The 24,760-nt window shown below is 58.7% G+C and overlaps 10 protein-coding genes and 2 pseudogenes across 10 annotated transcripts; 9 read left to right on the top strand and 3 right to left on the bottom strand.

The window, feature by feature from the left end:
* Positions 1 to 6: 6 nt before the first annotated feature.
* ACA1_038170 (uncharacterized protein) lies at positions 7 to 678 on the bottom strand (the record flags this gene model as incomplete). The annotated part of the gene is made up of 3 exons (XM_004335597.1): positions 7 to 83; positions 165 to 240; positions 616 to 678. 3 exons carry the CDS (start codon positions 676 to 678, stop codon positions 7 to 9), a joined length of 216 nt encoding a protein of 71 aa, XP_004335645.1.
* Positions 679 to 1,102: 424 nt separating this feature from the next.
* ACA1_038160 (Cyclindependent kinase) lies at positions 1,103 to 3,782 on the top strand (the record flags this gene model as incomplete). Its single annotated transcript, XM_004335596.1, is given in 11 exon segments — positions 1,103 to 1,197; positions 1,447 to 1,528; positions 1,610 to 1,703; positions 1,774 to 1,941; positions 2,054 to 2,228; positions 2,325 to 2,648; positions 2,735 to 2,834; positions 2,862 to 2,983; positions 3,003 to 3,157; positions 3,227 to 3,360; positions 3,414 to 3,782. 11 exon segments carry the CDS (start codon positions 1,103 to 1,105, stop codon positions 3,780 to 3,782), a joined length of 1,818 nt encoding a protein of 605 aa, XP_004335644.1.
* A 204-nt stretch (positions 3,783 to 3,986) lies between these two features.
* Positions 3,987 to 6,821, top strand: ACA1_038150 (cation efflux family superfamily protein; the record flags this gene model as incomplete). Its single annotated transcript, XM_004335595.1, has 13 exons — positions 3,987 to 4,113; positions 4,255 to 4,571; positions 4,664 to 4,759; positions 4,866 to 4,917; positions 5,037 to 5,123; positions 5,210 to 5,263; positions 5,350 to 5,433; positions 5,496 to 5,612; positions 5,737 to 5,854; positions 5,930 to 6,071; positions 6,162 to 6,269; positions 6,357 to 6,560; positions 6,648 to 6,821. 13 exons carry the CDS (start codon positions 3,987 to 3,989, stop codon positions 6,819 to 6,821), a joined length of 1,680 nt encoding a protein of 559 aa, XP_004335643.1.
* Positions 6,822 to 6,925: 104 nt separating this feature from the next.
* On the bottom strand, positions 6,926 to 8,790 carry ACA1_038140 (origin recognition complex2, putative; the record flags this gene model as incomplete). The annotated part of the gene is made up of 8 exons (XM_004335594.1): positions 6,926 to 7,149; positions 7,228 to 7,350; positions 7,444 to 7,572; positions 7,642 to 7,714; positions 7,796 to 7,894; positions 8,025 to 8,126; positions 8,217 to 8,349; positions 8,423 to 8,790. 8 exons carry the CDS (start codon positions 8,788 to 8,790, stop codon positions 6,926 to 6,928), a joined length of 1,251 nt encoding a protein of 416 aa, XP_004335642.1.
* A 240-nt stretch (positions 8,791 to 9,030) lies between these two features.
* On the top strand, positions 9,031 to 9,513 carry ACA1_038130 (ribosomal protein L35Ae, putative; the record flags this gene model as incomplete). Its single annotated transcript, XM_004335593.1, has 2 exons — positions 9,031 to 9,050; positions 9,207 to 9,513. 2 exons carry the CDS (start codon positions 9,031 to 9,033, stop codon positions 9,511 to 9,513), a joined length of 327 nt encoding a protein of 108 aa, XP_004335641.1.
* Positions 9,514 to 10,493: 980 nt separating this feature from the next.
* On the top strand, positions 10,494 to 11,801 carry ACA1_038120 (uncharacterized protein; the record flags this gene model as incomplete). Its single annotated transcript, XM_004335592.1, has 3 exons — positions 10,494 to 10,766; positions 10,903 to 11,645; positions 11,717 to 11,801. 3 exons carry the CDS (start codon positions 10,494 to 10,496, stop codon positions 11,799 to 11,801), a joined length of 1,101 nt encoding a protein of 366 aa, XP_004335640.1.
* An 803-nt stretch (positions 11,802 to 12,604) lies between these two features.
* Positions 12,605 to 14,325, top strand: ACA1_038110 (glycosyltransferase family 8 protein; the record flags this gene model as incomplete). Its single annotated transcript, XM_004335591.1, has 5 exons — positions 12,605 to 12,743; positions 12,818 to 12,974; positions 13,052 to 13,129; positions 13,189 to 13,480; positions 13,555 to 14,325. The coding sequence occupies 5 exons, from the start codon at positions 12,605 to 12,607 to the stop codon at positions 14,323 to 14,325; spliced, it is 1,437 nt and encodes a 478-aa protein (XP_004335639.1).
* A 186-nt stretch (positions 14,326 to 14,511) lies between these two features.
* On the top strand, positions 14,512 to 17,405 carry ACA1_038100 (annotated as a pseudogene).
* A 116-nt stretch (positions 17,406 to 17,521) lies between these two features.
* Positions 17,522 to 19,361, top strand: ACA1_038090 (serine/threonine kinase; the record flags this gene model as incomplete). The annotated part of the gene is made up of 6 exons (XM_004335590.1): positions 17,522 to 17,797; positions 17,948 to 18,097; positions 18,198 to 18,452; positions 18,546 to 18,686; positions 18,854 to 19,195; positions 19,269 to 19,361. The coding sequence occupies 6 exons, from the start codon at positions 17,522 to 17,524 to the stop codon at positions 19,359 to 19,361; spliced, it is 1,257 nt and encodes a 418-aa protein (XP_004335638.1).
* A 101-nt stretch (positions 19,362 to 19,462) lies between these two features.
* Positions 19,463 to 21,332, bottom strand: ACA1_038080 (hydrolase, alpha/beta fold domain containing protein; the record flags this gene model as incomplete). The annotated part of the gene is made up of 10 exons (XM_004335589.1): positions 19,463 to 19,729; positions 19,816 to 19,889; positions 19,951 to 20,095; positions 20,179 to 20,264; positions 20,352 to 20,441; positions 20,525 to 20,633; positions 20,718 to 20,775; positions 20,865 to 20,962; positions 21,051 to 21,085; positions 21,164 to 21,332. The coding sequence occupies 10 exons, from the start codon at positions 21,330 to 21,332 to the stop codon at positions 19,463 to 19,465; spliced, it is 1,131 nt and encodes a 376-aa protein (XP_004335637.1).
* Positions 21,333 to 21,722: 390 nt separating this feature from the next.
* Positions 21,723 to 22,211, top strand: ACA1_038070 (uncharacterized protein; the record flags this gene model as incomplete). Its single annotated transcript, XM_004335588.1, has 1 exon — positions 21,723 to 22,211. The coding sequence occupies one exon, from the start codon at positions 21,723 to 21,725 to the stop codon at positions 22,209 to 22,211; it is 489 nt and encodes a 162-aa protein (XP_004335636.1).
* A 218-nt stretch (positions 22,212 to 22,429) lies between these two features.
* ACA1_038060 overlaps positions 22,430 to 24,760 on the top strand; it is a 2,500-nt pseudogene continuing 169 nt past the window's right edge.

Here is a 24,760-nt window from a genome sequence, read left to right as displayed (position 1 = left end):
ACGCGCTTACCACTTCATCTGCGGGTTGGCCTTGAAGGCGGCGAACTGGGCTGCGTTGTAGCAGGAAATCTCGGTCTCGTGCGCTGCACGACCGCCAGTGCGAACGCGTCAGCGACAACTTCTTCAGTTCAACGAAGCTTACACAAGAAGGCGGCACTACGAACCAACACCAAGCTCGGCCAGCGTTTTGTCCATGTCGAAAGGTTCCTCCGTCTCATTGATGAAGTAAATGTTGTTGGGCTAACAACAGGAAAGGGTTCAGAAGGTGTGAAACCTCCCGATTACAACGAACTCTACATACCTTGGCGCCTTGGGCCTTCGTCATGATGCGCAGGGTATCTGAACGCGAACAAGATGGCTCAAGGTGAGATTCAGATCAGAGCCACACAATTTCGCGCTGAGATGGCAGGTACCCAGGGTGGCGTTTCGATATGGCACGTATGCAGATTGATTTTGGATCGGTGAGGACAAGAGTTAAGGCAATCGCGCAGATGAAAGGAGAGAGGAAAGCAGGAAGGAGAAAGAGTGAGGGGGGGGGAGGCAATGGAGGATATTAGACGAGATCTGCGCCATAAGCTCAGAAGCTTTCATGCTCAAATCTATATCTTTGAGCACCATGGTCTTCATGGTTCGGTATTCGAACGACTTGACAAGGTAAATCGTGAGCACCACCGACATTATTTCGATTACAATCGCGTTGTCAAATTGAGGCCAATTTGCAGATTGCGTTTTTTTTGTTTCTCTGCATTTTCTGTTGTAATTCCCGTAACCCTTTGGCGCCAAGAAAAAAAACGTATTTTCTTTGAGGGCTCCGATTGGTCTGGAATTGCGGGAAGGGAAACGAGGCCGTACCAGGACTTTTCTCACAGCCACGTCGCCTGCATCCCTGTTCCGTTCTGCAGCGAAGCCTCTGATCGTCTGCGCCATCATCGCCTCTCCCCGCCTACGTTTCTCTTCTCGAGAGATTAGATTGGTTAGAGTCGATCTAGTCTGTAGCATTCCCTCTCCCTACCCCTTCCATCGTCGTCGTTGAATGCTCCCTGTTCAACAGCCAGTTGAAAATGGGCAACTTCAACCACCTCCTGGAGGGGATACGGCGGGGATGACGATCTTCAAGAAACCTGCGGTGGGCCTTCGCCAACGCCTGACCTTCGATGATTTCCACATCATCGAGCAGGTCGGTGAAGGAACCTACGGGTGCGTCCCATTCTCTTCTTTATATCCTTTCTTCTACCTGTGTATTGGTTGTTTTCTTTATTCTACCTCTACGTCGTTGAATGCTCCTGTAAGTTCAACAGCGGTCTACACACCATGTACATCCGACATCGAGTCGCCCAGCTCTCGAATAAACCCACCCTTCGAATCGCGCAACCCATCATTCAACAACTCTACGTAGCTCCTTGTCTACTTCCACTTGGCCTTACACGTGTTCTGTTTTTCCTACAGGCGTGTATTCAAGGCGCGAAACAAACACACTAACAAGCTTACCGCGCTTAAAGTCGTTTTCCCTACTGAGGATGACGAGGGGGTATACGCCCCACATTTCTTTTCCCCTTCACCCCATCATCAGCTCATCCATTCTCATCCCTGTTTGCATGCGTCTGCGCAGCTTCCGTTCACAGCGGTCAGGGAGATCAAGTACCTCCAGATGCTGCACGACAACCCCAACGTCATCAAACTCGAGGGAACCTTCTTTACTAAGGGTACGCCACCGCGCGTGTTGCCGTCTCCCCAGTCGCGCTTGAAACTCATAAAATTGTTGGTGTCAATTAGACGGCGAGCTTGTGTTGGCGTTCGAGTACATGGAAAACGATCTGTCGGGGCTGCTCTCGTTGAAGAACCTTCAGTTCACCCCGGCGCAGACCAAGTGTCTCTTCAAGCAGGTGCTCGAGGGCCTCCACCAGTGCCACAGCGCGGGCATCATGCACAGAGACATCAAAGGTAATAGGCGGCACTGGCTCAATCTCTCTTGCAGAGGAGGGTGAGCCATATGGTGGCTAAACCAAGTGCTGTCGTACCTCTATATCTTTGTTCCGCGCCTTCGCTCGCACAGCGGCCAATCTGCTGCTGAACAATGGCCAGCTAAAGCTGGCCGACTTCGGCCTTGCATCAAACTACGCACGGCGACGCACGTTTTCGACAAACGTTGTGACGCTATGGTACCGCGCTCCCGAGCTTCTGCTCGGCGTTAACACGTATGGCCCCAAGGTAGACATCTGGAGCGCAGGGTACCGTAGCCGCCCTTCCCCTGCCACAGCTCAAAGCGCGAACCGCAGTTCCCGCTTGCGATGTCTGACGCCCTCTCTCTTGTTGTGGTGGCACAGGTGCTTGTTCATCGAGCTCCTGACGCGCCAGTCGCCATTCCCCGGGCGAGAAGAAAAGCATCAGCTGGAGCTCATCGTGCGGACTTGCGGAACGCCCGACGAGAGGAACTGGCCCGGCGTCACCAAGCTCGAGGGCTACAAGTTGCTTCAGGGGCTCATGGGCCACAAGAACCGACTGTCGGAGGTCTTCGGCAAGTTCGACCCGAGGGCGCTTGATCTCCTGTCGAAGATGCTCGCCTTGAACCCGGCGCAGCGCCCTACCGCGTCGGAGGCCCTTGACCACGACTACTTCTGGGCGGACCCGCTGCCCTGCAAAGCTACCGAGTACGCCCCTTTATCTTCTTATTGGTTCTCGTGTTCTGCTCCGAGATCTCACCAAACCCGCTGGGACTCTCTGTTCCTCTACACAGACTGCCTCATTACCCTGCGATGCACGAGTACGAGGCGAAGAAGACGCGACAGAACGAGCGGCAGCCGAAGAGACAAAAGGTCTCGAACTACGCTCCTAACGTTCCAGTCGCTCCTCTTCGAGCGCAGCCCTACCCGTCGCATCATCACCAGGGCTACCCCTCTGGCGCTCCCGCGCCGCAGTCCTCTCGCGGCGACTACGCGCCTCCGCCTCACTACCCTCACCCCTCGTACCCGTCGAAACCCGGCCAGTACGCACCGGCGAGGCAGAACCCTCCTCTGGGTCCTCACTGGGGACCCGCGGCTCACGGAACGCATCCCCAAGCCGACCGGCACCCCGCCGCTGCGGGCGATGGCCTTCTCCCGACGCCTCCCGTCCCTCTTCCCGCCGCCCACTCGATGCGGCCGGCCGGCTACGCAGGCGCGTACCCCAGCGGGCCACATCCCTCCTCCTCTTCCTCCTCTTCCATGCCGCACTACGACGCCGCGCGAAGTAGTCGACAGCCAGGCGGGCATGCGGCTCCGGGGCCAATGGGTGCGCGGCCACCTCAGCATCACGGTCGCCCCTCTGCTTCATCGTCGACCCTGCAGCGAAACGGCCAACACCCCCCCGCGGCCGGCCACCCCGGTGCCGCTTCGGCGGGTCTGCCGCCACACCGCAGCAACGTAGTACACCCCCAGGCACAGCTGCCGCCTGCGGGGAGGAGCGCCGAGTACAGCCGCGTGCCGCGAGAGCATCGGCCGCCGACGTCGGCCGCCATGGCGCCGTCTTCGCTCGGCGGTGGCGGACATCACCTCGGCGGGCCGCGACACGACATGCCGCCCATGGCCTCCTACAACCGACCGCCAGCCGGCGCGCATCGACCGCATCACCACCTCCACCATCATCAACAACTCCACCACCCGATCACCGACGGCCACGCTTCGGCGGCGGCCTACAGCGGCGTGCACAGGAGCCACGCGCGGGCGACGTTGAGCAGCGTCGAGCGGATGGAGGTGGGTGTGGACACCATGGGAAAGCGCAAGAGAGAAGCCGCGGTACCTCTCTGACGTACGCCGCCTCGCCACCGGGCTGACGGCACAGCCGCAGCCGCCTGGGGAGGAAGCCGCGCGACCAAAGGAGATTTTGAACGCGCTGGCGCGGAGGAGACGAAGAGGAGGCCTCTCCCACAAAACACAAACGGAACAAAAACAAAGAAAAAGTAAAATAATAAAAAACATTATTTATTTACACGGGGAAGAATAAGAAGAAGGATGAAGAGGCTGGCTCGGCCACAGTGCCAGGCTGCAGGCATGCGAGGCCGTGCTGTGGGATCGTCGCCGTCGTATCTTACAGGGAACACGGCACGAAGCTTCAGCCTCCGCATTCTGGCACCAATGGGTCCCCCGTCTTCGAAATCGCAGCGATTTACCTCGCTGCCCGCACCGACACTATCGCGATGCCCCTCCAGTCACCGATCCTCCTCCCTTTCTCTTAGAACCCCTTCCGCACCACCCACATCTTTGCTGCCATCCACGCAAGCGCGATTCCACGGTGGGGTCAGCGATGGCGGCGGTGGTGGTCCTCCCCGCCACCACAAGCCCGACCACCACGGGAAGGAGGGCTCATCTGCATTCTCGCTGGCCGCCCTCTGGCGAAAGATCTCGGGTCAGGAGGAGGCGGAGGACCAGAAGAGGAAAGAGGAGGAGGAGAAGGAGGTGGACTACAGGAAAGAGGCCGAGGACGTGCAGGAGCAGAACAAGCAGATGCGGGTCATCACGTGGGTCGGGCTGGGCCTCAACATCCTTCTCGGCACAGGCAAGGCCATCGCCGGCACCGTAAGCGCCGCCCCTTCCCGCGTGCGCGCGCGCGGGCAGGTCGCGTGATCTCACTGCCGTGTGTGGTGCGCGCGTGCGTGTGCGTTTGTGTTGGTGTGGTCGATGGATGACAGATGGGCAATTCGCAAGCGCTGGTGGCCGATGCAGTGCATTCGTTCACGGACGGCATATCGGACATCGTCACGCTGTGGGCCATCCACATGATGCAGGTGCGTGCATTGAAAGACACCTTCTTCTTTGCCCCCTCCCTCATCACGGTCACATGTCTCACATTACTGTTTTCCGTTGCCTTGGCCGTGACTCACAACACCACAGCTGCCGCACAATGCCCAATACCCGTACGGCCACGGCAAGTTTGAGACCATGGGTTCGCTTCCCTCCTCGGCTTCGCTCGCCACGATAGTGTGTCGTGTCGTGTGCCGTGTGTGTCGTGTGTCGAGCTTGGCAACTAATCGGTGTGTGTTTGGTTCGGTTCGGTTCGTGCAGGCACGTTTTTGGTGGCTGTCACGTTGGTCGCCACGGGAGTGGGCATCGGCGGCCACGCCGTGGATTCTCTCATGAACATGTCCACCGGTACTCGTCGCTTCTATTCGGACGACCGAAGAGCACAACGTCGACCGTGGACCCTCACCACACTCTTCTCTTTTTTCTCTCCTCAGAGGTGCCCTCCAATTTAGCCCTCTACGGCGCCCTCGGCTCCATTCTCTTCAAAGGTACGCTCACACTCTTCGCCCACGAGTGGTGTGATTGTACTGACGGCCACCACCAATTCGTGTTGGGGGGGGGGCGAATCTCACAGAGGCCTTGTACCACGCGACGGTGCGAATCGGCAAGCGAGCGGGAAGCGAACTGCTCATCGCCAACGCATGGCACCACCGAACGGGTAAGACCCACGCCCGCGCTCGCGCCCGCGCCACTTTGGCGCTCATCAAAGTGCAAACCCAGATGCGATTTCCTCGGTGGTGGCGCTGTTCGGCGTTGCCGGCGCGCAGTACGGCGTCGCGTGGCTGGATCCGGTCGCCGGCCTTGCGGTCGGTGTCATGATCGTGAAGATGGGTGTTGGTGCGTACACATAATTCGTGTGTGTATGCGTGTGTTGTGTGTGTGTATGTGTGTGTGGGTGTGTCGGAGTCACAGCGCCTGGGCTGCAGTACGACTCACCGCGATCAAACACCGCTCACTGCAGAGATGGGAATGAAGAGCGTGCGGGAGTTGACCGATGCCTCGATCGAGCATGATATGCTCAACTACATGGAGAAGCTCATCAGGAACGTGGAAGGAGTGGTCGAAGCACGCAAGATCAGGTACCCGGCGGGCCGCTCTTCTTTCGCTGCAGCTGTGGTACTCAGTGGCCACTCATCTGTGTACGACGGTCACAGGGCGCGAAAGATGGGGACCTACAGCATCGTGGACGTGAAGATCCAGGTGGACCACCTGCTGAGCGTGTCCGCTGCGCACCAGGTGGCAAAGCGAGTCAGGCTCACGCTCCTCGACGCGGTCCCGCAAGTGAACGATGTCATGGTACGTACCACACAACCCACCTCGCACGCGCCTACAAGCACCGCTTTCCCTGCTCACGCGACTTCCTTCCGTCGTCGGGGGCCATTTCAGGTGCACGTCGACCCCGAGCCACCGCAGTCGCAGACCCTGCAGACGCTCATGCGACCGCAGTCCGAGATCTATCAGGACGTCGTTGCCAAAGTCGACCTCTTCCCCGAGGTCCGTCAGCCTTCCGCACCGCACCACCACGCCACACCACTCCACGCACGCACGTATTGACCATGTGTGCATCGCGTGTGTGGGCAGGTGTACCTTTCGTACATGTGCTGTCATTACTACAACATGCGATTGACGGTGGAGGTGGACCTGCTCTTTGGCGACGAGACCATTAGCCTCAAGCAGGCCCAGGAGCTCGCCAAGAAGATCCAAAAGGAGGTCCTCGCCATCAAGGACGTGCATCATGCCGACATCATGGTCAACCTGACCCTTCAATCCGCCAACAAGGAGAGGGTGCGCCTTTCCTCTCCACGGCCGTTGTTGGCACAGAGCTGTGCTCAGCAGCCTTTGCTGACTGTGCGTGTGCGTGTGTGCGCGCAGGAATGGAACAATTGGATCAAGCAGCAGCGGATGATGCGGGCGAGGATGGAGGAGGAGGGAGGCAAGGGACTGGGCGACCTCAAGCTACCCCTGTCGCCCCCCTCCCTGCCCTCCTTCCCCGCCATCCGCGAGGCCGAGTACCCCCAAGGCCGACCGGGCCACATGTGGAAGTAAAAGCTGGCGCCTATTTTTGTCGACCGTGTTCGATCGCAAGGGAACGTGTGCTGCTTGAAGCGAAGTGGTCGATTGTGTTGTGTGATGTAGCGAGCAGCGCGGCCCTAGTCGACTTTGGCGAGGTCCTCCTGGAGTACGCTGACGAGCTCCTTCTCGGACATGTCGACGTAGAGCATCTCCTCGCCGGACTGGCCCACCTTCTTGACGATCTTGTGGTCAAAGAACTCTCGAAGGTGCGTGTTGAGCGCGTCGCGCCCGCCTGCGAGCAGGTTCTGCTCGCACATCGTTGAAAACTCGGCCAGCGCGATGGCTTTCCTTCGTGCCGCACCTGCAAAAGATGAGGCATCGTGAACACGCCGCACACCAACCGCACACACGCGATGCGCGAGGCCTGGAGGGCGCGTACCTCGACCGCCGAGTTCCTTCATTTCCTTGATCTTTTGGAGCTGTGTGTTGGCCAGGAGCTTGAAGATGCGTTTGGCATTGGCCGGCACGGAGTTGAGTACGGATCGCACGCTCTTGTGACCCGCTGCGCGCACACGAAACGGTAAATAAACATCGGTTGTGCCGTTGTCCTACATCGATATACGTTGGAGCGCGACTGGTGAGCGGGAGGCCGTACACTGCACTTCATTCTTGCCAAAGGATTTGTAGAGGGCGAGGTTGGCTTCGCTTTCGTGCTCGTAGGGCTCGAAAGTCGTGGCGTCCTGCCATGCAAAATTGAAGTGGCCGACCATGATGTGGTTCCACACTGCATCGCAAAAGTAAGAGCGGCTCGGCAGTCTGAGGTCAATAGGAGGGCAGAAGGGGGTGAGCGTACGTAGTGGGGCGTAGGCATGATCGATAGACGCCAACATGTGAATCTGTGGTATGGAGGCGAGGCGGGCTAGGACCTGTGACCGCCGCGTTGGTCGTTAGCTACTTCGCCTCAGGCCGGCTGCCGAGATATCATCATGTGGGTCGGCGACAGGTACCGATTGAGCGGCTGGACTTCGGAGCGCGAGGCCGTCGATGTTATGTACAATGATGAACAAGTCCTCGGGGATGGCAGCCCGCGCAGCCCTTGCCGCGGCCTGACGGAGAGTTCGGTAGAGAACGGTTACAAAATCAGGTTGAAGCTTGATGGGGGGGGGGCAGAACACGCTTCGTCTCGTAGTGCTTGCTCGCGCGAGAAAGCTGACGAGGGTGGGGGCTGGTCGGTACCTGACTATGGAACATGGTTTGGAGCACTCGGCAGTGGTCCATGGGTTCGGCGGGCATCGGTTGCACGACGCCGAGCACGCTTTGAGTAATCATCGTCAACAGCTGGTTGCACAAGAATTGGCAACGGGGAACGAAGTAAGCGTTGGCAGTGAGACGCGCGGCACGACACGACACAACGAAGGAGCAACGTACGTTGCGAACAGTGGTGGTTGGGGAGTAGCCCTCGACCGTGACTAGCGGATATGCAGAGAGCATTGACTTGCCGAACTCGTCGAGTAGTTTGAGCTTCGAGCCGAAGCCGTAAAAGAGGAGATTGAAGCCCGACCTGAAGCGAGCATGTGCACCCACATGGTAAGCTGTTCTGAGATGAGGCGCCAACAGTAGTGTGCAGTGCGTACTGAATCTGGTGCATCCATTTGGGAAACGATTTCTTGAGCTCCTTATGGAGGAGGGCGCGATGCTCGGCATACTCTGTGTTCCTGGCTTGTTCCGGAACGCCCTCGATGAAGGCCTTGATGAGGACCTTGTCGCTCAAATCCTTGAAGCTAGATTTAGTAGTCTTGGATGGTTTGGCTTGAAACGCGAAGTAGTCCTCGCCTTCATCGTCGTCCACGCCAAGTTGGGGCTGTGTATTCTTCTTCCTTTTACGCCCCTTTCCATTGCCTTCACTGTGCCACTGCCGCACAACCTCAATGCTGGGCTGAATCGCCTGCACGCCCTCTGATTCAAGCGAACAAAATTGAAACCTCTCCTCGTCGTGGTCCATATCGTTGCAAGAGAGGATCTTGGCTGAAGAACGCGCCAAAAGAGCGGGAAAGCAAATAAAAAAGGGGCTGCATATTTGGCATAATTCAGAAAAAAGACGCTGGCTGGATTTTTGGCGGCACTCTGGTGGTCGCTATTATCCGGCTTTGGTTGGTTTTATTCTCCTTCTTCTCTCTTTCTCTCCCGCAAGCATCGGCCATCGCCCTCCCGCGTACGACCGGCTTTTATCGAATCAGCAACCATGGGCAGACAACCTGTGCGGTACGTTCTCTTGCTTTGTCTATGGTGTTCGTCCTCTCCGTGTGGACGCCCTCTCTTAGATCTTCATTTTGATTTTCTCCCTGCCCATTTGAATTCTAAGGGAGGAATCTGATTCTTGTTGATCGCCCATCTCACCTTGCATTTCGTAACACACAGACTCTACACCAAGGGCACCTTCGTGGGCTTCCAGAGGGGCCACCGTACCCAGAACCCCGACGTCGCCCTCGTCGCCATCGAGGGTGTCCAGCAGAAGGAGGACACTGAGTTCTACCTCGGCAAGAGGATCGCCTTCGTCTACCGGGGCCACAAGAAGAAGCAGGGCACCAAGATCAGGGTCATCTGGGGCCGCATCGCCCGCCCCCACGGCAACAGCGGTCTCGTGAGGGCCAGGTTCGTGAACAACCTGCCCCCTCAGGCCATGGGCGCCACCCTCCGTGTGATGCTCTACCCTTCGCGCGTATAAATTAAATGTTGTCGTGCTCGATCTTTCTGACACATAAACAAGGCTCTGATTCTATTTATTTTGATCGTGCAAAACCTGAGACATGAGCCCATAGAAAATGTCATTGCGAAGATGATTCGTCAACATCACCCCGTCCAGACTAACTGCGCCTTGGTTCTTGCCGCCAAAATCTCATACTCGACAAGGATGTCAAAAACGCCAAAAGATGTTCATACCTTTGAAGCGCAGCTGGTGACAATTTTCACTGGGACATTGTTCCGCAAATGTTCCTTCGCTTCGGGTCATAACGTGATCGTGCAACACCCGGCCACACCTCAAGGCGGTCATATCGGTCACAAGGCCGAACTGGATTCAGCTGATTGGCCGAGTTATGCCGAAGCCTTTTGTCCGAGTGGAGCACATAGCGCACCAGCACTGAATCCCCCGCTAAACAGTCCTCGCAGTCTTGTGGCCTGTCCCGTGTCTGCATCTACGCCACCCAGCCCACGCGAAGAGGTGCTTTTCTGCGCTTTCGTACCCCCTTCCCCGTCGCGCAGCGCTCCCGGACGCTTGATGGCACGGCCGGTTGCACCGAGTCAGAAGAACCGCGCACCCACACTCACGCTTTCTATTGGTGTTGCCAAAAAGACGCGAGGAGGGCGGAGCCACCGCCAGGTGGGGACCAAGCACTTGGAGCGAGCCTCTCTCCTTGCGGGGCTCAGTTGTACTTCTGCGCCCACCACTGAACACACCCCTGTCTTTCACCTGTGCTCGACCGTCCATCAACCTAGCGTGGAACTCAGCGCGGGCAGACGTTGGAGAGAGAGAGAACAAGGTGCGCATCATTGCCGACACGCCAGTTCATTGGGCCAGCCTCCTCCCTTGAGACTGACTGACTCCCGGCGGCGCCGCAACCAGAATCAAACCGCGCACGCCACACGATCGAAACTACTCCCCGATCGAACTCTGACCACTTCACCACCAAAAGAACGCTCGAAAGGATGGAATCATCGGGCGAGTGTCGTGGGTGCCAGCGAAACATCAAGTTCGCGGTCAAGCAGGCGCGGCTGTGCCGGACGTGCTACAACAAGACCTACCTCACCTCGCAGAAGCGACGCGAGTACTACAAGAACAAGAAGAAGAGGCGAGAAACGACATCATCTGTGGAGCCGGCCATCGACGTCCATCAACACCGCCATGGCAAGTCCATCAAGAAAGAAGACTTCCAAGAGAATCGATCACCGCCTCGTACCCTCCCTGACAACCTAGGACAGGTACCTCATCTTATCCCTTGCCTTTTGGCCTCCGTTCCTTGGTCCATCTTCTTCGTTTTTTTGTCCGCGGGCAGAAAAGCCTGCCCTGCTTTCGCTCTTTTCACTTCATTCTTCTGACCGACTGTGTTTCTTGTAGGACCCGGTCGCGGCGCATCTCTACCTGCTCAGCTACCAGAGCCGCCACACCCAAAGCTGCTCCGACTGTGTGCCTCAAGCCGGCCTCTTCGCATCCGCGGTATCGTCGTCCGCGTCGCCAGCGGCCCTATCGCTGGCCGCCCTGGCCCACGCCTCCCAGCACCACGCCTCCTCATCGCCGGCGTCGCCCCAGACCGCCGGTTCGACCAACGGATCTTTGCCGCATCATCTCTCCTCGGCGACCACGAGCTCCTCGAGTCCCTGCTCGCCTGCCTCGTCGCCACCTCTGTCGATGGCCTCCTACCCACAGCAACTCCACGTGCAGTACCACGTCGCTGCTCACCACCACCCGGCATCGCCCGCGAGCGCATCTTCTTCGGCGTTGGTCACGCCCTATGGCTCGCCGCCGACGCCCGGTCCGGTGCTGTTCCAAGATCTTCTGCAGCAGATGTCCTACTACGCGGCAATGGTTCCCATGCTGGGCTTGGCACCGGTGGCCATGCCCACGGAGATGTTTGCCACCACCTCGACGACTTCCTCATCTTCGTTTTCTTCCTCATCTTCTTCTTCCGCTGCCGGCGGCCTTCCTTCGCTCTCCACCTTCTTCCCGACGAGTTCGACGAACCCGCTCGCCATCCCCACTCCCCGCTACCCTCCCTCTACTCCCCAGCCTTCGTGCCAGCAGTGCCACTCGTCGGCCGCATCGGCCCAGCGTTTTGACACCACCACTCCTGAACCCACCTGGTACGTCGCTCACATACCTCGAGGTCGCTGCACTGCCACATGGCGCTGACATTGCACTTCTCCCGGCGCAGGCTTTGCGACACCTGCCTCGCCAACCGGCGACACGGCGCGCAACCCGCGACGAGGAGCCCGGCGATCAAGAACCTTCTCAACTGACCGATGTCAGCACACTGTTCTGTACCACCTCACACAAACACGCGTGTAAATATTTGCACAGCGTGAAGATATTTCTCTCTGTCCCTTGTTGTCATAAACAGCACACAACTTGTTCTCCCAGTCAATCTTCGTTTTATCAGATCCCTTCATTCCGGTTTCCCAGTAACAACGTCCGCGGTTGAACAACCAATCATGCATAAAGCCACGATTAATATGCGCGGACTTCATTCCGCTTCGGCCGAATTTACCCATGGGCCGGTCACATGTTCTCGGGTTATTTTCTAGACCAATAGGCATGAGAAATAGAGAAGAAAAGTGCCGCAATCTTTCACTTCAGTTGACGCGGTCACTGGGCGCGAGGCCTTGTTCCGCCCGAGCACCTGGCGAGTTCTTCCTGCAAATACTCGAAAAAAAAGAGAGAAAAATTCGAGAAATTGCTTTTCCCTAACACCAGCCAAGGAAGCGGAGCCGTTGGTGCCAGGGAGACAAAGATGGAGGCAGGCAAACCCAGGGGTGTGTTGGCGGCATGCCTTGCCGTTGTGTTTCTAGTGTTCTTTTTTGAGTACCTCGTGGCCGGGGTGGCGGGAGCGCCAAGGGAGGCCTATGTCACTTTCGTTGCCAGCGACGAATACGCCGTCGGCGCACGCGCGCTGGGCGCTTCCCTTCGCGCAACTGGTAGCCCCTCCCTTTCTATCTCCCCTCTTTCGCTCCTGACCCCCCTCTCCTTTTTCCGTTTTCGTTCTTTGGCAAAAGGAACGAAGAAAGAGCTCGTGGCGGTTGTGCTGCGGAAGGTGTCGGAAGGTATGCGCGCGAGGATGCGGAGCGATGGGTGGCGGCTGATCGCCATTCCACTCTTCCCCAATCCGTTTGACATGGACCACTACACCTTCACCAAGCTGTCGCTCTGGTCCCTCATCGACTATCATCGCATCGTCTTTCTGGGTATCTGATTACCCCCCTTCTCTTCTTCTTCGTGCGACCGATTCACTCTCACCCCAAACGCGTGTGGTGCTCAGATGCCGATTGTATTGTGCGCACAAACATCGACGAAGTGTTTCAGTGTGGCGAAGTCCTGTGCGCCGGCATGGGGAGACATGAGTCGCGTAAGTTCGACTTTGACTTCGGCCTGTTGGTGCTCCATCCCTCAAAACCGCTCTTCCAACAGATGCTCAGGTGCATCGCTTCGTTACCACCACGTGTCCGCCCAATTCAATTCAATTCACACTCGCCAACCACTGTTTGTTGTGCAGCACTGCGGAGCAGATAGCCAAGACCAGGCCGGAAACCGAGTTCAACTTCATGAACACTCTCTTCATGCACTGGTGCCAGTACGTGGACGCCCACAGCCTCCCCTGTATTTGGTACATCAAGGTCTCACCGCCTTCAGGCACGGCACTCACCCGGGTTCTGCGCCGGAACCTGATGATCTGCGCTACGAGCCGCCGCGCTGGGAGCCCACTTCGAAGGCCAAGGGCCGCTGCTTTCAACTCGATGAGCGCTACAACTGGCAGTGGGGCTCGGATTCCAACGACACCCTTCTCGGCACCGAGGAAGGCGGATCCGAGTATCAGCCCAGCGTGCGCGTGGTCCACTTCGCGGGCAAGAACGTCAAGCCGTGGGTGTGGAAGAACTACCCGCTCCACGGCTGGATCGCCCTTTGGCACTCCTACGCGAGTCAGGTACGCGCACGACATTCATCACCCTCAAAGTGCCCGCAATGCCCTCGTCTGACGTGGTCTTCTGGACTGGCTAGGTCACTGGCTTGGTCCCCGTGTCGTGGTACGCACTTCACTTGGGAGTACCGCTTGTCGTCCTGCTGGTAGTCTTCTCCGTCTCCGCCAGCCGCGTCTTGGAGACTCGCTACTCGAAGCGCATGATCGCCTCCGCTGGAGGGCGGCCCTGGACCTTGTGTCTGCCTCCCGTTTTCTCCAAGCACCTCTCGATCTGGCTGTTCGGCGCTGTCCCGCTGCTCGGCATCCCCGCCGCGCTCTATCGCTGGGACGTGCTCCTGCCCACGGCCCTGTCCCCGCTCATCGGGTGGTCCCTGTTCTTTGCCTGGACGGCGATGCTCTACTGGGCGGTCTACGGTCCCTACGTGCTCTACCACTACATGCTCGGCTGCGCCTTCGCCTCCCCAGCCGGCGCGGTTTCGTCGCAGCTGACCAAGCGCAAGATGGGCGCGCAGCTGGAGTGGCTCCGGAGCACCCCCTGCTTCATCCCGCGGCAGACATCGGTCATCACGGCCTGCCTCCTGCACTCCCTCGGCTTCGCCGTCCTGGGCAACATCCTCATCCTCGTGCTGGCCTCCTTCTTCGCCTGGTCCTCGCCGCTCTCGCACACCACCTTCGCTTGCGCCTACAGCGCCGTCGTGTTCATCCTCTTCTTCGCCCTGTGGGGTGCCGGCCTGCCCCGCCACGCGTTTCTGACGGGCTTCCGGCTCATTGCACCACCTGACGGGCAATCTGCTCTCACCACCAGCCTCGCGCGAGCCGAAGCCGGCGCCGCGTCCAGCAAGAACGATTGATTCCTCCCGAATGAAAGGCGGGCAAACAAAAACGAAAAAAGTAAAAATATGCGAAGAAGGAATGTGGCGCAAAACAACACGAGAGAGGGAAGAAACCTTGTAACCCAGATTTCGTTCTTGTGCCCCTCGATTAGCTACGGCTGCACTACCGCCCAGAAGGGCCGAAGGAAGTGAGGCTGAGGATCTATGCACAACGACGCCGCAGCAGCACAGAAAGAGGTGTCGAGGCCGCCCAGCAAGCTTAGTCTGAATCGAGGAGGGAGTGGCAAGCCGCCCGCCAGCCCGCAGCGACCACCCTCGCTTTCTGGCCACACCGCATCACCTGCGAGTGGTAGATCCTCATCCGCCCAGGTCCCCCTCGCGTCTTCATCCTCGAGTGGGCCTCAATTCAAGGGCGCCGCGACATCCTCTTCCACCATTTCATTCACCCGCGTAGGCTCGACAGCTGCACGAGCAAGCACCAGTGCTAAGGCAGCTAACTGGACAGAAGATGTAACTCTTCCTCCTTCCAAGATTTTACATTGGCGGGTGATCCTTCATCAATTCAAACTCACTCCAGAAAGCGTTTCCTGATTACCGCCAAGCAGATGCAAACGCAAGAGGGCAGCTCACAAGGTCCACTGGCGTCGCAGTTTGACTTGGGCGCGTCGCAGCTCCTCTCCACACAGGCCAGAGATTCAGCGCCTACCTTGGCACACCCTCCACGAAAGATTGGTGCAGTTTACTGTCATTGTGTTATTCCACCGTCTTGGCCACACCTCACCTACATGGACCGTGCACGGCACAGACCCGCTTGACGAAGAGAGTGACTCAAGCGAGGAGAGCAGCGACGACGATGACGACAGCGACTGCTCCGAGGAGGAAGGAATCGAGGTAATATCCGCCGAGGACAGCTCCGACGAGGAGGACCCGCGGCGCGTTCAGACCGAGCGGCTCAAGGCTCAGGCGGCCTCGCTACTCGCAGCACCCGCCGTACTGGCCGCCACGTCTAAACCTACCACGCCAGAGAAAGGTACGTGTGACCGGTGGTGGGAGGTGGCACCAGCCTAAGCTGTAGCTCACCCCATAACAGGAGGAGCGGCGACGTCGGCCTCGCACTCGCCGATCAAGGACGAAACGGCCTCAGGGGCGTCGACCCCGGCCAAAGAACTGCCGGTGCCCACCGGGCCGGGAATGGATCTGTGCTGCATCGCCAGCTGCACCAAGGTTCACTCGAACCATGTCTACAACGAAGCTGTCGGTCGCATGCGAGAGCCACCCAATAGCCAACGGTACCCTTTCCTCCTTCTTCTGAATAAACGTGCAGTGCTTGCTTAGCTTTTTGTCCTTTCTCTACATTCAGCATGTGTCGAGCACATTACATTCAAGGCCTCGGGCAATGTTGTGTGAAAGATTGTACAAATAAGGCAACAAACAGGTACCAAAAGCCTCGTCCCTCTTGTGCGCCAAGTCACATTCGCCCGCTCATCGACAATCACAGAAACTTGAAGAAAGGCGCCAAGCTGCCCATCAAAGAGGGGCTTCATGATCAGCTGCACAAGGTGTGCATGGAGCACTGGAACCTGGTCGACCAACAGACCAAAAGCAACGAAGGCAAGAAGAAAGGCAAGAGAAAGAAGAAGGACGCCAAGACGAAAGGAAAGAAGCGAAGAAGAAATAGGTACCCCCGCTTCAATAACAACCGAAGCGATCAAGCAACTGAAACCCTCTTTCTCCTCGCAGCGGCGATGCCGAAGTGGAAGCGTTCCTTGCGAGCGAGCTGGGAGGCAAGGCCTCGGGCGAGTCGGATTCAGGATACAGCGATGACGAGTCGGAAGCTGAGATCGACGCTCGAAGGAGCAGTACGTTCCATCTTTGCCTCCGCCATGCGCCAGCGATCAGCACTAACGGCCCTCCTTCCATGCGAAGGTCCCAACGACTTTCATGCGGTGCAAAAGAGCACCACAGAAGCCAGAGGGGAGAAGAGGGACCGTGTGGCAAGCACACTAAGCGAGGAGGACGCATCGAGTGATTCGGACAGGGAGAGCGCGAAGCGACGGAGGACCTTCAGAGAAGACAATGGCAGACCACTCAAAAGTGCCTCCCCCCTCCCCCGGGTTTCTCAACTCGAGAGGTCCTGTGCCTCCTGGTGGAGCCTAACTAACATTCCCTCTCGTTCTCTCGAAGGTGCAGTGGTGGTCAGGGCCAAGCCTGTCCCGGTTACCCCCAGCCGGGCTGGAGTTCCGGTGGATCGAACGGAGGTCGGCCTTGGCGAACCCAAAGCCAAGGAAACGAAGGGAGCCACACCGGAGGGTACATTTTCTCTCTGTGCCTCTTATGCGAGGTCCAAGCACTCTGACAGTGTCTCCACCCTCATTCATTCACCAGTCCAACTGCTGCGAGGCGAGGTCGCGCAGCTTCGGAATGAGCTGAAGGAATTGAAGCAGTTCATGAAGGTTCGGCCTCCTCGTTCTTCTCCTCGCTGATGGTGAACCGCTCGCCTGATGTCCTTCTCCGATTGCGTAATTGTGATCACGCAGAGCGCGATGGCCGAACAGCTAAGTGCGCTCAGGACCGAGTGCACGGGCCTCATCAGCGCCAAGCTCACCGAAGCACACGAGCGGGAGATGGTCCAGCTGCGATTAATCCACCAGGCCGCCGGCGGCCGCCAGGTACGACCGGCATCCGGTTCCACCGGCGCAACGAGAGGGGAGCGGCCCGGCTGATAATCAAGCTTGGGTCACCTGCCGTGGAGCTCTCTCCTCTCGTCGAGCCTTACCTAACACGAAGGCTCTATCTGGTTGAAGCAACAACCTCGTGCCTGGAGGGCAGAATAAAAATTGCACAGAAAGCAGAGGTTGCAGCGGAAAGGGGAAGAGAAGAAGCAAGAGCGCGAGACGAAGCGAGCGTCAGCAGGCAGGAAGCAGAAGGAGGAAGGGCTGCACTGCCGGAAGGAGAGGGAGAGCTCTGATCCAGATGAGCGTAAGGAGATGAGAAAGGCGCTGCCAGAAGAATGGCTACAACAAAGTAATGGAGCGGCACCCGAAAGGGGGGAGGAAGAAGATGAGCAGCCGGTGGTGAGTCCGCGTGGGGCAAGGTGAAGGCGAGGACAAAGCTCAAGGCCAAGCTACTGGGAAAGAGTAAGAAGGACAATCATAATATCAGCAACCCGAATGAAGATGGAGAAGCCCGCTCGAGTGCGAGAAGGCAGGGAGAGATGGAAACGGCAAGGGGCAAGATGAGCGTCAGCGGACCCATTCGATCGATGCATCGAATTCACGTCGACGCCGAGCTGGTGTGGTCCCCGTTCGGTAGCGGTGCCGACGAGCAGGTGGCGGGCGGAAGGGACATGTTTGCCCTCGACGACGAACCCATCGGGCAGGGAGCGTTCGGGAAGGTCTTCCGGGCCACCCACCGCAGCGGGTTCCAGCTGGCCATCAAGGAGATCGATCTCTCCATACTCGATCGCATGAGTCTCGCCGGGGGCGTCTCCGTGGCCGAGGAGATCAGGCTCGGCATCACCCAAGGCATTCCTCCCAACACACAACACGCATGACACACCGCACGACACGCGCGTCTGACGTATGTGTGCGACGCAGAGATCGATTTGCTGCGGCAGCTGGTATCGCCGCATGTGGTGCAGTACTACGGCAGCTTGTGGGCCGAGAAGAATCGCTTGTGGATCCTCATGGAGTACTGCCAGGCCGGCTCCGTGCGCGACCTCATGGAGACTATCAACCTGCCCTCCATGAAGGAGAAGCAGATCGCCTTCGTCATGCACACTACGCTTCAGGTGCGTCACGAGTCGTGCGTGCATCATCACTTCCAAGAAGAGAAGACGTCGTCTAATATCGCTAACCACTACACATGCTCGACTCGTGTGGTGAATGCAGGGTCTGGCGTACCTGCACCAGCAGGCGCCGCCGATCACGCACTTCGACGTGAAGGCCAACAACGTGCTGATCACGTCCGAGGGCACGGCCAAGCTCGCCGACTTTGGTCTCGCGCGCAAGATCGACGACGCCAACGGCAAACGACCGGTTGCCGGTACCAGGTACTGGATGGCGCCAGAGCTATTCGAGCGTGGCCAGCCCAAGGCCGGCCCGCCGGCTGACATCTGGTCGCTGGGCATCACCGGAATAGAACTCGTACGCGCAGGTGGTCTTGTGTATTGTGCAGATGTGGGCACCACTCGTTCTAATTGTGTGGTGTGTGTGTGTGTGTGTCCGTGTTGTGAACAGGCACATGGGCAGCCGCCCTATTTTGACGAAGGCCCGATGGAGGCCATGCGGGCGATCACGCAACGACCGCCACCGCGGCTGTCCGACTTCGGCCACGAGGGCAAGAAACGGAAGAAGTGGTCGCACGACTTCGAAGATTTTGTAGCGCAGTGCCTCACCAAGGAGCCCAACGAGCGACCAACAGGCAACACCTCCCCCCCCCGCTTCGCCTCGCACTCACAGCATTGCCCACAGCGCGGTCTAATCGTGTGGGTCAACAAACAGCCAAGGCGCTTCTGCTGCACCCGTTCGTGGCGAGTGTGCCAAAGGCGGGGAGGAAGACGGTCCTACACAAGAGCCTCACCAAGCGAAACAAGGTGATCAAGCAGCGGAAGAAGGAGGCGGCCAAGAGCGACAGCGAACAGAAGGCCAAGCCGAGAAAGGTCACCAAGCTCCTTCACACAAAGAAGAGGAGCAAGGGAGAAGAAGAGAAGCAAGAGAACAGGGACGAAGAGGCGAAGACCGACGAAAGCGGAAGCGGCGAGGAGACCGAAGACACGGACACCGAGCACGGCGACCATGAGCCGAATGGGGGTGATGCCGCTCCACCTCGACACCGAGCAGCACCTTCGTTGTCGTCGCAGGGCAGCTCGTTCCTCGACAACGCCAAGGTTCCCTTTCTCTTTTTGTTTGCCTGCAGTGGTGTTCTAGTGTGGTGGTGCTCATTTTGGGTCCGATATGCAGGTCCCTCTGCTGGGCGGCGACAGTTCGGCCGGGGCACTGGCCCGCCACAGACCGCCGTCCTCCGCGAAGCACTGCTGCTGCATCCTCTCCTGATGATGCCCGTCCCCCCCTATTTATAGAGCACGAGATTGTACCACCCACCCCGCGTCTCGGGTTTGATTTTTCTTTGTGTCTGCCGTGACTACAGAGGCTCACTACAGAGCGACTTCCGCGGCAACGGCGGCTTCTCGGTCTTCCTCCTTGGGGCGGTCGTCTTCTTGTTGTTGCTCCGTCGTCTCCGTTGCGACTTCCTGTTCGGGCTTCGATGCTGAGGAGGGTGACCCTAACGAATCGGCCGCCTCCTCCTCGGCGGGTGATCGCTGGCCCGATCCCTCGACCGCGCGCCTGAAGTTGCGTATAATCACCTCGTTGAAGCGATCCAGGCACTCCATGTTCACCGCGTGCCCGGCCCCTTCCCACACCTTGTGTGTCAAACACACACACACGACACACACACGACACACGGCCGTGTCAGAAGTGCTGAAGTAGAGACAGGAGGTTGCCGTACATGAAACTCGACCGGATTGAGCTCTTGGGCGAGAAGGTAACTGTTCTTGGGGCGCACCAACGCATCAATGGTACCTATTGTGTCGTGTCGTGAGCGCGAGAGCCGGTGAGAGTTTGGGCTTGGTGGGGCGCGTACCAGTTACGATTACGATGGGCACCTGCGCCTCGCGCAGTAGGCGGAGCCGTTTGGAACTGACGTGGTGGGTGGTCACGCAGCGGATGTGACCCGCGAGCGCCTTCGGGGTCATCTGCGGCTCGGACCTCACGCGCTCGATGTAGGTCTGCACGCACAAGCGCACGACGCCATCGTGTGAGCTTTGCTCGCTGGCTCGCTCGTTCGTCACAGCTGAAGACACGTCAGTACCTGTTTGCAGTACTCCTCCCACGTCTTGGACGAGTCGTATTTGCACGGCTCCGTCAAGAACTTGGGGGAGTAGATCAACTTCATCACTGTTGCGTCGCGTGTGAGTTGGTGCGCGCAAGAACGTACTGAGACTCACCACGCACTCACTGAAATGACTCAAAAAAGAGGCGTACAGATGTCGGCCTTCTCATCGGCGGTCTTCTTGAAGATGCTGGTCATCATGCCAAGGACGCCGGCCATCGGTGCCGTGGCATAGAGGCCACCTGCGCCACCACCGTCACGACGATATTAGCTGCCTGAGTCGATTGAGCACTCGCTGGAGAGTGACTGACAATGGTATCGGTACCGGCGTGGGTGACGGCGAGAACGAGCGAGGCCAGGCGCTCCTGCGGCAGGAGCAGGAGCGAGAGCTCTTGCGAGATCATTCCGCCCATGGAGATGCCCACCAGGTGCACCTGCCCGCGCGCGCAGCAGCATTTGAGTGTTTGGTGGTGTGACGAGTTGGTGACGCAGCGCGTGGCGAGGTCGAGTCAGAGTACCTTGTCCCACTTCAGGTGATCCAACAGATCCAGCGCGTCGCTGGCCATAATCGACGTGCTAGTGTTGGCGAGGGCCAAATGGTGACACGTCAGCAAAAGTGGAGGCATACGCTCGTGTGTGCGTGTGTGTGTGGACAATGAGCGAACCTGAACTTGGAGTCGGGGCACGACGAGCGGCCACAGCCTCGATTGTCGAAGATGCACACCTCGAACTCATCGCCGTGCTCCGCTACCAGCTCTTTTACCTGTTGGCCCACCAACGTTTGGGTGAGCGAAGGTCAGGGCTGTGGGACCAGGCGAGTTCCCATTGGGCTGTGCACAGCGGTGGCGTACGTTGGGCATCCAGGCCTTGCATGACGTGGCAAAACCTGCGGGGAAGATGAGGATGAAGATGGTGAGAGGGGGAAGGTGCACAGGGCCAAAGGGCCGTGGTTTGGTGCACGTACCCATTACGAGGAGGACCTTGTGGGGTCCACGACCGTGCAGTTCGTAGTAGAGATCGACCGAGTCTTTTCGCCCCTCGCCCACTCGCGTGGTGTTTCCGTTGACCGGCGTGCTGGCACTCGTCCCCGTCTTCTGCGCATCTCCCTCGTACGTCGGTGCCTCGGCCTCCATCGCTGCGTTTGTTTGTTTTTTTGTTTTGTTTTATTGTTTTGTTTTTGTTGGTGAAATTTCATGCGCTGATCCCCACACATTGCAACATTCACACAACCACGTTGCACGTACCAGTTCGTAAGCCCCAACTAACATAGCTGGAGAGATTTGGGGGGAAGGGACCACTGTGGCTGGCCTGGCTGTTTGCCTCGGTCATCCCTGCGGAATTTCGGCACACTAATGGCCAACCACCCCAGACAAGGAACACCTCCCGACCCGGCGCCAAGGCTCACCACGGCAAGTTAGAGCCTGCTGCACCAACTCCTCATTCTTTCCACCACACCACCGCACCAGCAACTCCACCTTCACCCAAACAAAGCACTAACCACACCACCACATCACACACACACAATGACGATCACACGACACTTCACCTGCACTCTCCTCTTCCTCTTGGGCTTGGTGCTCGCCTCACTATGTATGGAAGCTTCGGCCGGCTTCGCCTCAGGCTCACCTTCTTATGAGAATGATGGACTTCGACTCGACGAGTTGATCGAAGAGGAAGACGAGTGGGTGGTGGCCCCACCCATCGACGACGATGGTGGCCACGAACAGCAGCTGCACGACCAGATGGCGAAGCGATCGGGCAGAGCGCAGCAGATGCGACTGGAGGACCTGTGGGAGAGGCACTTCTGGCGAACGGTGGCCGGCGTGGCGGTCGAGGTGGTGATGCTGGCGGTCATTCTGGGCGTGTGCATGGGCGTGAGCTCCAAGATCGGAGCTCTGTTCCTCTTCGTGGTGTTCGCGCTCCACGTGCTGTTCTTCTTCTTCGTCCTCCTCCGCGTTCGCATCACCGACCCCGTCAGCGACCTCGGCAAGGCCTGGGGCGACGTCTACTGATGTTGCAACACACCTCCACCCCATGTACATAGCATATCATACTGCCAAACTGGCGCAGAGGCACCACTGGTAGATAAAGAGTTCATCTGCAAGAACTAACATGTTTTTCTATTCTAACAAAAATTGTATTTTCTTCTGGAATTGTGTGTGAAATATTTTTTTTCTTCTTTTCTGATCTTTTTTTATACAATCGATCTTGCCCTCCGGAGAGAACGAAGATGAAGAGGCGATCACGGTCGGGTGACAGCAATACCCTCAAGGGTGGCAAGAAGAACACAGCTAAGAAGGCCAAGCCAGCAAGTGCGTTTTTCCTGATTTAATCTCACGATTTTCATCTTCGTTGTGGGAAATTTTTCGATTCTTGTTTTTACCTTGGGCCAGCTGTGGCTCCGTAGCTAAATGGTTGTGGGCACAGGGGCCAAGCCTTCCGACGCGGCCGAGGCGGGCGGCTTCTGGATGGAGAAGGAGGGCGACCCCCAGGTGCGCGCACAGTTGGCAAGAGAGAAGGAGAAGGCCAAGCGGCAGCAGGAGGAGCTGGAGCAGCTGCGGCGCGCCCAGGACGCGCTGGCGCGGCAGGTGGCCAGCTTCATCCCTGTGGTCCCGGCACCGAGCTGTCGACCATCACCGTGTCCGCCTACCGCATCATCCCGCTCCTCCCCTTCGCTCCGCCCTCGCCCAAGGTCCACACCATGCTCGTTCGCATGAAGCCCAACGAGGTGCGCTCAAACCCACCGCGATGACCTTTGTTACCTGATGATGGTGATGGCGATGATGATGGTGCTCACTCAAGCTGCATTGCGCCGTTCGGTCCGTTGTTGTGCTGTGTTATGTGACAGCGGCTGTGCTTTCACGGGCGAGTGCACGTTCGAGTGTTCGAGGGGTGCGCGCAGGTGTTCGGCCACCACTTCCACGCTTCGGCCGAGTATCACACCCTGCTCTCGCCGTTCACGTCCGGGTAAGCCCCACTGGCCACCACCACCACCACCACGCACCAGCGCGAGGTCGCTCACCATGACTAACGCGTTCAACCCCCTGCCCTCCACTAGCGCGCTGTTCATCGACGCGGTCGCGCCAACCGAAGCCATAATCAAGATGAAGGAGGAACGGGACAAGCTCCAATCGTCCCACCCCCAATCGCCATCGTCATCTTCATCGTCTTCCTCTTCATTCTTGTCGTCGTCGTCGTCATCGCCAGTGGCCGACCAGGTTGCGACGGCTCAGCTAGACCCCGCGTACAGCGTCCTCGATGAAGACATCCGCAATGTACTGGCGAAGAAGCGAGCGCAGGAGAACCCCAAGGGGAAGCGCGAGCTCGAGACCAAGGCCGAGACGGTGCTGGTCCTCCGCAGCTTCTACGAGGAGCCCTCGAAGCAGAAGACCCAGGCCCAGACCCAGCTGAGCGGCATGACGCCGGCGAGCCTGCCCATCTCGCCGTCGTCGACGACGCTGCGCGAGTCGGCCGCCCACCGCTACTTCGTCCTCGATACGAAGGAGGCCGAGGCGCGGCAGCCGCTCAAGCTTCGCGTCGCCCCGCCCGTGGCGGAGGAGGACTCCGGCGAGAGCGACAGCGACAGCGACGACGAAGCTGAGGGCGCCGCCGGCGAGAACAAGGAGGACAAGAACAACGAGCGCGAGCAGGGCGACAAGCAGAGCGAGGCTGCTGCCGAAGGCGGAGCGGACGGTGCGTCGGGCGACAAGGCGACGGAGATGGTGCTGGAAGGTCAGCCAACGACGGCGACCACGACGGCGAACACGACGGCGACCACGACGGCGACCACAACCACGACGACGATGCCAACTGCTGCGGCCTCGACGGAGAACCGCGGCGAAGATGAGGCCGAGAGCGAAGCGGTCGAAGGCGAGCAACACGTAGACGGCGCACAGCAAGCCGCGACGTCGTCAACGGATCCGAGCCCTCTGCCCCAGGAGACGGTGGACGAACTGGTCAGCCACTACCTGCGCATCCCCGGATTCTACGCTGTACGCTCTCTCCCTTGCTTGTCATTGAGTCGCGCTCTCTCTGATTAGTCGCACCGGGCCAACACACGCACGCACACACACACACACACCATATACACACAACAGCTGTTTCCACACAGTAGTCAGCAGGACGCCGCCATGCAGATCCCTCGTGCGTGGGCACCGCTTGCCAACTCGCTCATGCCGATCGCCGCCGCCGACGGCAATGCGCAGCGGCCAATGGACGTCGAAGCCGAGTCCGCCCATCCGCCTGCGGAGGGCTCTTCGACGCCGGCGCCGCGGGTGGTGATCACGGGCAGGAAGGGAATGGGCAAGTCGACCATTTCCCAGTACCTCCTCAATTCGCTGCTCAATAGGTACCTCGCACACACGCACCACACGGCACACGGCACACAGCGCACTCACTCGCCGCGTGTGCGTCTTTTGTGTGTAAGGTATCCCCACGTGGTGTTTCTTGACACGGATTTGGGCCAGCCGGAGTTCACGCCTGCCGGCCTCGTGTCCCTGCACGTCATCAGCTCGCCCGTGTTCGGCCCCTCGTTCATGCACCTGGCCAGTCCGCTCAAGTG

Source organism: Acanthamoeba castellanii, assembly GCF_000313135.1.
Source record: "Acanthamoeba castellanii str. Neff unplaced genomic scaffold scf7180000084568, whole genome shotgun sequence".
Taxonomy (NCBI): Eukaryota; Discosea; order Longamoebia; family Acanthamoebidae; genus Acanthamoeba; species Acanthamoeba castellanii.
This window is presented reverse-complemented; position numbering and strand designations above follow the sequence as displayed.